The sequence below is a fragment of the Onthophagus taurus genome, chromosome 2 (genome assembly GCF_036711975.1).
Source record: "Onthophagus taurus isolate NC chromosome 2, IU_Otau_3.0, whole genome shotgun sequence".
Taxonomy (NCBI): domain Eukaryota; kingdom Metazoa; phylum Arthropoda; class Insecta; order Coleoptera; family Scarabaeidae; genus Onthophagus; species Onthophagus taurus.
In genome coordinates this window covers 5,050,937-5,063,723 of record NC_091967.1, presented here as the reverse complement: position 1 = coordinate 5,063,723, position 12,787 = coordinate 5,050,937, and the positions used below count along the sequence as shown (strand labels likewise).

General features: G+C 34.8%; 1 protein-coding gene across 1 annotated transcript in view; it reads left to right on the top strand.

Moving 5' to 3' along the window:
• LOC111427565 (FERM domain containing expanded) overlaps window positions 1-12,787 on the top strand; it is a 28,541-nt gene that overhangs the window by 6,198 nt on the left and 9,556 nt on the right. The window contains exon 2 of the mRNA XM_023062773.2: window positions 2,173-2,439. Within this exon, the coding sequence (XP_022918541.1) occupies window positions 2,211-2,439 (229 nt within the window). The 5' untranslated portion in view covers window positions 2,173-2,210. The remainder of the gene's footprint in view (window positions 1-2,172; window positions 2,440-12,787) is intronic.

Sequence of the window (12,787 nt, the reverse complement as noted above, 5' to 3'; positions counted from 1 at the left end):
CTTGTAACCCAACCCAACTAGTAATATTCTCCTAAACATCTCCCAATGTTGTTTATTTGATAACAGTAAATATAAAGAAAATATCATTCTTGGTAGCCCCCAACATTGTTTTTAACAACACTCATTGTTGTCTTTGACATCTCCCAACAACCTACCAGTTGCTTCCAATCATATCTTAATATTAATAGTTCAAATCGTTCTAGGCATAATCCCTGAAAATTTAGTAGTTGGCTATAAATTGTACGTCAAACTTGACGACAAAGTTATAAAGTTATTTGACGACAAGGTTTTCTTCATCTTTTCTCCATCGCCTTTCATTCTTGAGTTATTATCGATTTTAACACCAAAAGTACCCAATTTTAACATTTTGGGGATTTTCTCTTTATCACTTGAAAATCATTACATCTAAACTAAATTTGTTTATGGATGATGTCTTCTTAGTTGACAATAAACAACTTATTCCTAAAAAACTTTTCTCCATCACCTTTCATCCTTGAGTTATGATCAATTTTAATACCAAAAGTACTCAATTTTGATATTTCGGTGATTTTCTCTTTATCATTAGAAAATCATTATAACTAAACCAAATCTGTTTATGAGTAATGTCCTTTTAGTTCATAATAAACAATTTATTTGAAGTATACTTTTCTCCATCACCTTTAATTTTTGAGTTATGATCTATTTTAATACCAAAAGTACTTAATTTTAACATTTTGGTGATTTTTTCTTTATCACTAAAAAATCGTTATACCTAAACTAAATTTGTTTATGGATGATGTTTTTTAGTTCATAATAAACAATTTATTTCAAATAAACTTTTCACCATCACCTTTCATTTTTGAGTTATGATCTATTTTAATACCAAAAGTACTCAATTTTGACATTTTGGTGATTTTTTCTTTATCACTAGAAAATCATTATAACTAAACCAAATCTGTTTATGGATGATGTCTTTTTAGTTCATAATAAACAATTAATTTCAAAAAAACTTATCTCCATCACAATTAATTTTTGAGTAATAATCGATTTTGATAACAAAAGTACTCAATTTTAACATTATGGGGATTTTCTCTTTATCACTAGAAAATCATTACATCTAAACAAAATCTAATAAAAATATTCTCCTAAACATCTCCCAATGTTGTTTATTTGATAACAGTAAATATAAAGAAAATATCATTCTTGGTAGCCCCCAACATTGTTTTTAACAACACTCATTGTTGTCTTTGACATCTCCCAACAACCTACCAGTTGCTTCCAAATCATATCTTAATATTAATAGTTCAAATCGTTCTAGGCATAATCCCTGGTAGCGCTCAACATTGTTCTCTGCAACAATCATTGTTGCTTTTGATATCTCTTAATATCAACCTGGACATCTCCCAATATCATTATAATATACAATATTGCCCCTGATAACAGTTAACATCATTGTAGACGGGATTCAACCTCGTCTTAGACAGCAGTCAAATTTGAGCCCTTATTATACCATTCTAGATATTATAGTCAAATTTTTTTGGGACATCTCTCAACATCCTCCCAAACAGTTTCCAATATTCAATTTCCAGCAGTATCTGATTCGACATTTTTCACATCCTTTAGCATCATCTTCAACATCATTCCTAACCACAATCTTTATCGTTCCTCTTAGAGTCATAAGTATTGTAACAGTTTACTGTTATGTTTAAGTTGTTAGTAAAAATCCACAGATACAAGTATTACGACTGATTTATTTAAAGTTATTCTTGCCAACGAATCGAACTTAATTTTATACTATTTAATGGTTTACCGAACAACGTTGAGTCGTTGAGCACGTATTCAATTCTCATTTCTTGATTATAATTTATTTTTTCTTTAAAAGTCCTCAAAGTTAATTAATGTTAGTTTATCAATTAGTGAAAGTTTAAGTAGTTAAAAATATATGTCATTTCTTATATGGTATTATAATGATGATGTTTTTAATTGATAAAATCTCTGGGAGAGATTTATTTTTTATACGACTTCCAATTAAAATCTAGGTCTATAGAGTATTTTATGTATTTGTCAAATTATATGTGAGATAGCGCCATCTGTTTATTTCTATTACTAATTTTAAAGTGACATATTAAAATTAATAGTAGTAATTAAAATTATTGTATCATAAAACGATGTTTATGTTTATTTGGTATTTAGGTGAGCGAGAAGAGCCCCCCATTTGAGATGCGCGGGTCATGCGCCCCGGCTTGTGTACGGTGAGCGCCCCATTGGCCGCGTGCAGCCCCGTAGCAACGCTACCACCGGCGGCCCGCTTCTTGGCGCTCCACCTGCTGCACCAGCAAACGCTCTACTTTATCGTACAAGTTAAGAGCAGGGTTCGCGAACTTTACCAGCAAACATGTCATCACTTCGCCCAACAGGGAATGCTCGATACCGACCTCTTTGGTCTAGCACTCATCTGTGGTAAGTTAGTAATCTTAAATAGCCTAATACAAGTTAGTTATTGATTTTTTTTAATGATTTGAAATATAAAACCACACCTTCCAATGTATGTTTCCATCTTTACCGAAAGAATTTAGAAAGGGACATCGAATCGCTGTAGCCAGATAAATCGCGCTCAACACGCGAGAATGTCCATTCGTATTCCGTTAAAGGCGTTCCGGAAAATCGCCTTGGAGAAGTTTCGTTCGTTTCGATTAGAAATGATCGTGCCATTATGTTTAACGCGGGCGTTAACCCTTTACGTAATAACTACACGTCGTCGTCGAACAATAATAACAAAAATTTTCTTCGGTAGCGCTTTTAGGAGAAGACATCATTTTTTTATTTCCATTTCTTTCCTTTATACGTTTTTACTACCTTATATCTCTCGCGTTTTTTGCGGTTTTGTTGCGTTATTTTTCTTTAGATCGAGTAAGGTACCATTTAACTTGTCTTTAAACCAATAAAATCTTGTAATGTGGTGAAAACGCTATTTTTAAACTGTAAATCTTTATTATTTTCTCTTTGTAATTGTCACTGTATCAAATCTCTATTTATTTTATTACCCGTTATTTAATGACTTTTTGCTGGAAATAGATTTACTGATTTCGAATTTGAGTTTATCTTCAGGAATATCATATAAGCAAAGTTATAAAGTGAAATATTGAAATATTTATGAACTGTTTCCATATACGATTTCGTTTATAGCGAAAGACTCCGGGTTCTCTCGGTCGCTGTGTGTTGTCGGTGTTTTTTTTTAAAGGAGCACAAGCGGGGCCGCGTGGTTGGCATTTAAATACCGTCGTTCGTAACGCAATCGGAACCGCATTGACTGATGGCTCCGGCGCTAGAAAATGTGATATAACGCGGCTTGGAATGCGGCGTTGCCCAATCGATCTATTATGTTGACTAATGCCCGCTTTCCAAACTAAACAATGACTCTCTGGTCGCAAGAACGTGCGCGACATACACACACGGAAACGTACGCGAACGAACCCACAAAGCACACACACACATATACTCTGCGCTAAAGTCGATGGCCTAACGTTAAATTTATTGCGCAAAATCTAAAACTCGTATATCAAGAATTTTTATATGCAATGAATTTTACTTAAGTTGCAATATATGAAAATATATAATTGATGAATAACATAAAAGTAGACTTACACTAGAACTAACACTAGACCTAGAACTAGAACCATTCTGTTTAGCGGTATATCTCTTAACACGTTGACTCCTGCAATAGTCACTGAAAGTCTATCCATTCTGGCCGGAACAAATTAAAATTAAATACTCATGAGAATCAACTGGTGCTTCTCGTGGCTGTTGTGGAAATTTTGCCGTGCATCAAGTTACGCTTCTCATGGCAGTCAACGTGTTAAGACGGTTGGCAGGTGGTTGGTAACGCTAGTTAGCATAAAATATTACTATGTTACATATTTTTATTGAGCTAAAACTAGAACTAACACTAGACCTACTTTTAATTGTTATGCAGCGCTAGACCAAGAACTAGAATCATTCGGGTTTAGCCGTCTTTAGAGACTTGCGGCTAAACCCAAATGATTCTAGCTCTAGGTATAGTAACATAGCTAGTGTAAAACTAGAACTAACAGTTCTACGAATGTTTCTAGTTCTACGTCTAGTGTTAGTTAAATAAAAATATGCAACATCTTATGCTAACTAGCGCTAACTACTACTACTGTCACTAGAACTAGCATTAGACCTAAAACTAGAAACATTCGGATTTAGCCGCACGTCTCTCAAGACGGCTAAACCCGAATGATTCTAGTTTTAGGTCTTCTAGTAACACTGCAAGTGTAAAACATTCTGGTTTAGCTGCACGTCTCTTAAAACCTTTTCCAAGCAAAATTTTTCCTTTGCAAAACTACCCCAGGCATTGGGTAGTTACGCTATGTTGCATTTTACTGCATTAATATATTAATTGGACTTGACTAAGCGACAAATGAACAATGTTGAGAAAAACGGGATTTTCGTTTTCATCTCTTTAAAAATATAAGACATTATATTTTATCACAGAACACTGATGACAGCCATCATAAGCACAGAATCCGCTTGGTCAGTCGTTTTACGATTATACAGGACGTTTCTGTAAGTCGTGGCATAAATTTAATAACAAATATTAGAGTCAAAAAATGATACTTCGTGTAAAAATTTTCGAAGAAAATGATCTAGAGTTTGATTTTGTACTTTTAAACTGGTTTCTATTTTATATAGAATTTAAGTCTAACTAGTTTCGGCCCTTGGCCATCTTCAGAGACTCTTCAAATAGATTAACATCCCTCATACTATCCATTTTACAAACAAGTTTCTTAATATTTCTTTTTCTTTTGTTAAAAAAGATCACATCAAAAATACTAATTTACAAAATTAAAGTTTAAAAAGTTGTAAAATGAAATTAAGGACGAAGTGTTACAAGTTTAGAGGTTAAAATTTAAGAACGCTCTTTTTTAACAACAGAAATATTAAGAAACTCATCATGTGGCTTAAAAATCGACAATTTTTTTTTAATAACACTTAATAACACTTTAAAAATAAAAAGAAAGTGCGAAAAAGTGGCTAACACTAGATTAATTTCGATTATAAAACTTATATTATATGATAACTAACTTCAGGTTTAAAATGTCAACCTCAATTTTGACATATTTGTAATCTTCATTAAAAATCCTTTAAAATGAGTACAAACACGACATATTTATCTTCAATATTAATGAAGTTATGGTCAACTTCCGGTTAAAAATGTCAACGTCAATTTTGACATATTTGTAATCGTCGTGAAAAATCCTTTAAAATGAGTCCAAACATGATACGGTTAATTCCAATATTACTCGAGATATAAGCAACTTCCGGTTTGAAATGTCAATGTCATTTTGATATATTCTTAATTTTTATAAAATATCTTAATATTTGTCACAAAAACAAAAATGTACTAAAAAAAAAAAAACAAAAATTGAGGTTGGTATTAATATTTAAAAATTAAATTGCTATCTTCATTGTTGCTAACTTCGGGTTTAATGTTTTTTATCTAACTTTTTTGTTTTTTGAGATAAGTGCGTCATCTTTGGACTCATTTTAAAGGTTTTTTAATGAAGATGACAAATATGTCAAAATTGACTTTGACGTGTCAAACCGGAAGTGATTGTATCTCCATTAATATCAAAGTTAAATATGTCGAGTTTGGACTCATTTTAAAGGATTTTTAATGAAGTTGACAAATATGTCAAAATTAAACGTTGAAAGTTCGAACTTTTTGAAGATAAGTATATACCTACCTAGACAGCATGAAAATCTCTAAAAACGATAAAATGTCGCTTAGTCAAGTGATGTCCAATTATTAATAGTATAAATTAAAAACATTTAAATACAATTTTATAAATCATTCTCAACACCACAGAGATTTTTTTGTTCTTATCAAAATGTAAATAATTCACAAATACAATGCTCTCTTTATACATCTAACAATGACGTAACTCTATGATAAAACGTATCAAAGTAAAAATAACGAAACACAGCAATTCAGCATATTCTCATAATTAAGCGCCATTTCGCGTCGGAATGTTAATTCACATGGCGTCTTCGTCGAAAGGCGAGAGTAAAAAGAGGCGATAATCGCGTGCAGTACACGCGTTGATTTCGCGATATTCTCGGTATAAAGGAGAGAGGGCGCGCAAAATTTAATTATGCTTATTATTCGATAATAAGAGAGTAGAATGGCGTGATTAATTGCGTTCGATTGTTGTGGATGTGCGAAAAGAACTCCAATCGATCCGTCCGTCCATCTATTTTACAACCATCGTTCGATTATTACCGCGAAGAATTGAATTGAACGCGAGAATAAATCGAATCAATGCATAACAACATTGATAAAGTAATTCATTCGATTTAATCAAGTTAGAATTGTTTATTCACAAAAAGAAAAATTGAATTTTTATCTTAACCTTACACAATATTATTTTTTAGTTTGATTTGTTAAGGTACTTTTGGTGTTTGTGAAAGAATGCGGAAAACACATTGCCACATTTGTGAACATAACTAAACGATGATGTGGCAGTATAAACATGTTTTTAAGAGTAGCAACAAAACAATTGATTTAAATGAAATCACCCAGATAAAATTCGCGGTGTTTGTTAACTTTAAAATTTGCGCTGTGATGATGAATATTTGATCTATTAAAAAATAGTAATCAAAGTGTTGAAAGTTATACTTTGAAATGAAACAAAGGGTACCAAGCTGTCTATCATAATTGATAGTGAGAATAAACATTAACATACTTGAGTAGATAAGAATGAATCACCTAGATCACCTTATCGTATCAATTTTATTATCTATTAATTTTTTGTTAATACTGAATGTAAACATTTCTTGATTTCCCGCCATTTCTTGTCGGGGGGGCCTCCGTTTCGGGAGAACGGCGACGCGGCGGCGGTTGGGAAGGGCACACGTTGAGAGAGTATAGTAGTAGTCCCCTCTCGAGGAGATCCCCTTGAATGGGCTCTCTCCTACCGAGAGAAGCCCGGACAGGCCCGTTTTCCGCTTCGACTGTACCAACCGCTACGGAATGTTGCAGCGCTGGACGGCATTCCGAGGCGCCGCGCCCCTCCGTCGCCGGCCGCCGCCGCCGCCACCACGGCCCCGAAGCCCCAGCGAGCGCGAGCCTCGGCCCCCCTAAGGTCCCCCTCTTTGCCTGCGGCCCCCTGCGGATCGGCGCGCCGCCCGTCCTCTTCGGTACTATTGCGACATCGCCCCGATAACATCGCTACACTAATCAAGACCAATTACAGCCGGACAAATTAGTAGCTCTTCTCTTGGTGTGTATGTGTGTGCGTGTAAGTGCGCGTGTGCAATTCTATTATTTAAAATTTCATATTGTGTCGTATCTCAAAATTGATTATTTTACAATGAATTAGTAATTATAGTAGACGCCACGAGAGCTGGCAGTAAATCATCATTTTCCGCTCTTACAAATGCCATACGTAGTTCACAAACCACTAGAGAGTAATGTGTGTTAGAAAGAGATAGCATTAGTTTAATATGTCTGCTGTACAATTCAAATGGCCACGTTGAAAAAGTACGTCTGTTCTTTTAAGGGATGTAACTCTATAATAATAACCTCAAATCGAAATGTCTTGTGAGCGTTGTCATGAATCTGTCACTGTTTTCACAAGCCGAAAATGTTTTCTTTGAAAGGAAAATCATTAAATAATATTTTTGACAATGTTTGACATATAACCTCCATTACTAACATAACCTACATTTAAATGTACGTGGTGAAATAATCTAAGTCATACGTCCATATCTTGATTCATACCATTTCTAAGCGATCTGTCACTGCCATCTCTCGTGGTTTCTACTATATTAAAGTTTCAGGGTGTAAATTTTTATGACTACCAATTTCTTACAAATGCAAAAACAGATCAACATAAATTTACATTTTAAATAATCTAACACAATGATACATCAAACTATCTTTCATAGCAACTTCTCCCGTCTCTAAAGACGTCTAAACCTGAATGTTTCTAGTTCTTGGTCTAGTGGTAGTTCTACTTTTAGTTCAATAAAAATGTGCATATACAGGATAATTCAAATTCGACCCCCACCATCGAGATCTCAGAAACCATAAGAGATACACAAAATGGTTAAATGGGGGCAAAGTTGCGTATCTTAGAGCTCATCTTGTTTCAACTAAGTTTTTGAATCTAGCCGGTTTAGTTTTTAAAATATGGTCGAAAAACAAAAAATGATTTTTTCGTTTTTTGCCTATAACTGCCCCCATTTAACCATTTCTGTATTTCTTGTGGTTTCTGAGATTCTGAGAATTGTGGGGGTCAAATTTGAATTATCCTGTATAAAACATATATATTTTATGCTAACTAGCGCTACCTACCACCTATCAGTCATCTGAAGAGAGGTAGCCGTACCCAACCCAACCCGAATGATTCTAGTTCAGTGTCTTGTGTTAGTTCTAGTGATAGTGCTAGTGTAAAACTGGAACTAACACTGATAATAATAATACTTTATTCCTCCATTTTACCAAAAAGGTGTAAAGTGCGTCAATTTAACAATAACTACATTGTGATATAATACAAATTAAATTCAAACATTAAATTGGAAAAACATGTCAATGATATACATCGGATTTTCCGTGATAATAACTCTCAGTCTACTCCGGAATCTTGGAACTGGCAGGATCCTTATACCCTCCGAAATGTGATTGTAGATCTTGATACAGAGCCGTCTTCTGAATCTTAGTAAGGTGCGTTGTATGTATGTATGTAGGAAAGCGGAGGGTATGCTATGCACACAGCACCTAGGCCCCAACGGGCCCCTTGTACATCCTCCTACACTGTCTCCGGCTACATCAACCAGCCTAAGGAATTTCCGAAGGCTAGGATACAGCTCAGAGGTGTGTTCCTGATGCCATCTGTGGTCGGCCATTCCTCTCCGAAGTCTCTCATTCTGAGGTCTTGCAGAGTGGGGCATTCACACAAGATGTGTCGGACCGTCTCCTCGCTCTCTTTACAGAGGCGACAGAGAGGACTAACAGCAAGCTTAAGGTTATAAAGATGCTTGTTTACCTTACAGTGACCCGTGACGAGTCCCGTTACAGTTCGTAGAGCGTTTCTACCAAGCCTTACGAAAGACAAGGCTGCCTCTGCTGAAGGATAATGTAACACTTCCTTAGACAGATGGCAACCCTTAACCCTATCCCACCAGTTCATGAACTTTTTGTGGGTAAAATCTTTAATTATCTCAATCTGAGTTGATAAGGACGGAGCGATTATCGGTTCAGGCGAACATGGCGCTCGCTTGGCAGCCCTTTTGGCAAGCCTATCAGCGTGCTTGTTACCTGAACAAGTCGAGTGTCCTTTTATCCATTGAAGTATGACACAGTTATGCACTGCGGCCTTCTCCAATGTCAGATGACAACCCATAACAAGTCCTGAGGTAATTGTTATTCTATTCAGGGCTAAAATAGCTTGTCTACTGTCAGTATAAATTGTAAAAGTCTTACCTACCAAGTTGGATCTGACAATAACGTCAGCGGCAAATTGTATGGCGATTAACTCCGCCTGTATGACGGTGGTACTTATACCTAAAGGTTCAGATACGTGGAGTCGGAGATCGTACGAGAAGACTCCGGCTCCAGTTCCTTCCCGTCTCTTTGAACCATCAGTGTAGATTTTAAGGCTGTTTTTTACCTCTACTTCTGTGGAGCTTGGGTGGTGCGTTTTTGGTGGCATTAGATAGCAGTTCACCTTCCTGCGTGTGTCTCTAGGATGTGATATTTCATATTTTTTGAAAAATTAGTAGTTATTCAATATTTTTTACACCAAAGATTGCTCTTACATACCTCTTCTGTAGTATGAAGATTCTATCTATACCAACACCACGACCCCAAAAGACACCTCCATATCTTAGCAAGGCATTGAGGAATGCTGCCTCAATGCCAACTGATCTGGAAATAATCCGAATGGCATATGAGAAATGATCTTGCCAGCAAGGAAACCAATATGATTGGCCCAAGACAGTCCAGGATCTATTTTCCAACCCAGAAACGAAATCTCTTTAACACTGGCTATTACAGTATCCCAGTCTTTTAAGAAAAGGTTTGACGTTTCGGATGCCATGTTGCAACCTTCTTCAGAAACTGGTTCGAAATTAGCCTGGTTTCTATGGAAATATTTTTATATATTGCATCTTAAGTAAAATTCACTACAAATTCACATTTAACTTGCTACTCTCCAATACTATAATATTGATGGATGCTATAGTTAGAGATGAAGAACTCGATTCTATAATTCTAGGATTAAAATTTATGACGTTTAAGTTGCTGATTAAGATATTCCTTAAAACCTTGTTTGCCATATTAACAGAGATGCTTACCATGAAATGAAGAAGCATTAATCGCACCATCAAGTGTGCAGCAAGACTTTATCATCTATTTATTAGGTCTGCATACAAACTGTATCAGTTTAGGATGTAGATGAATATTATGTCTCTATCAAATCTATTTATTATTGGATCAAGTTTTTGCTTTGTCTCTATCAAGAGTGCATTCAGTCTTTAATCTGTATCATATTGATATCCGGTTATAGTAGACGCCACGAGAGCTGGCAGTAAATCATCGTTTTCCGCTCTTAGAAATGCCATACGTAGTTCACAAATCGATAGAGAGTAATGTATGTTAGAAAGAGATAGCATTAGTTTAATATGTCTGCTGTACAATTCAAATGGCCACGTCGAAAAAGTACGTCTGTTCTTCCAAGCATTCCAAGGGATGTAACCATGGTGTGCAATCTCACTACTATAAAAATGTAGACCCAGGTTTTAGTACCCTCACAATCCATTGGATGTCGTTGTAGACTGAATTTGTGGCAATCTGCATTATCTACACAAACAAAGCGCTTGTAACCATAGAAAAATTTATATGTCACGTCAAACCCGTCAAACTCAAAGGTGACAGCAAATGTCACATTTTTGTTTTGTCGTTTGGTGTGATAACTGGTGATAACCCAGTGTATATTCTTTCTTACTTTCCTTTGGCTTAGGCCCACTTTTACCACCTCTTGATAAATTTAACCGATAGATAATTACCATGGTTACAGCGGTTTTAAGCGCTCTCATTGGCTAAGAGCGCCAATTTATCTATCGGTTAAATTTATCAAGAGGTGGTAAAAGTGGGCCTTAGTGTTTTATATCCTTTAGTTAAGTGTTTAAATAAGTTAGGGCCACATTTACCACCTCTTCATAAGTTTATCCGATAGATAAATTGGCGCTCTTAAATAAGAGCAATATACATATATTATATTTAAAATTATGAATTTTATCTTGGAAAAACTATAAATTCATATTTTTTTGCATTTATTTGTAAAATGTACTTGACCTCTTCAAAATAAAGTATTGGTATAAACCGGTATAGAAATACCTATATTTAAATTTCGCGCTTTAACCTAATTAGTTCCCTCACAATCCCCTTGGGAGCGCTCAATGTACCAAAAAATAGTGGGGAGATGACCTTCTATATACATAATATATATAAATTTTTCTATGGATATAACTCTATAATTATAACCTCAAATCGAAACGTCTTGTGAGCGTTGTCATGAATCTGTTAGTGTTTTCACAAGCCGAAAATGTTTTCTTTGAAAGGAAAATCATTAAATAATATCTTTGACAATGTTTGACATATAACCTCCATTACTAACATAACCTACATTTAAATGTATGTGGTGAAATAATCTAAGTCGTACGTCCATATCTTGATTCATACCATTTTTAAGCGATCTGTCACTGCCAGCTCTCGTGGTTTCTACTATAACATTAATACTGCGTCTAGGAATGTATGTTCGTGTCTACATCGACTCTTCATTCTGCAGCGATACCACTCCATATAAAGTCTACGTCAGCTCTGCATAAAGTCTTTGCCATGTTTCCATCGAGTCAAGTTTGTAAGGAGTCAACTCTCCATTAAGATTGCGTCATATTTACATCAAAACTGCATATTGACTCTTCCAATCCTTCCTTTTCATAAAATTTCATTGCAAATGTAATTTGTTGTTGTACATGTTGTTCTAGGAAGATTTTGTAATAATATATTAGAGTGTTAGTAATTTCTTCTGCTTTATTAATCCTGGTAGGGTCATCATTTCAAAGGATTTTAGAAGATGTAGAGGATCTAAACATTTTTTACAGTGTTTGGCATCTTTATTGGCATTTTTGCCGAATCAAAAAGGTACTGTTGCAAAAAAAGGAGAGGAGAACATCTTGAACATTTTAAATAAATCAGAATCGATGCATAATTTCAGCTTCCGTTAGAGACATCTCGAAGATATCAAAGTCTACACAGGAAATGGATGACGTCTTCCAAACGTCATTGTATGCTAAGGAGTTAAGCATGGTTGTATCACATTTACAACAAAATCTATTTTTATTGAATTTAAGCAAAGGCTATTATGAAGCACTTGAGTATTTTTTTTGGGCTAAATCGAATTAACATTCTCTAACAAGTCATCAGTGTCATCATCATTGATAAGTATCACTTCGTCATCATCACGATTGTAAAAAACTCTTGATCTTAGAGAATACATTTCGAGTTATTGATAAAATAGACTCGATTCAATTTTATTTTGTGTAAGTTACTTAAATTAATACTTTATAAGCTGTACCATATTTAATCTTAAAAAAAAATGTCGCCACTATCTCTATATCAAAAACATTACGATTACATTTTAAACAAGACCATATTATGAGTCATCCAATTAAAGATATTGTATATTACATATATTGTATGTTATATAAGTATCGTTCTAGA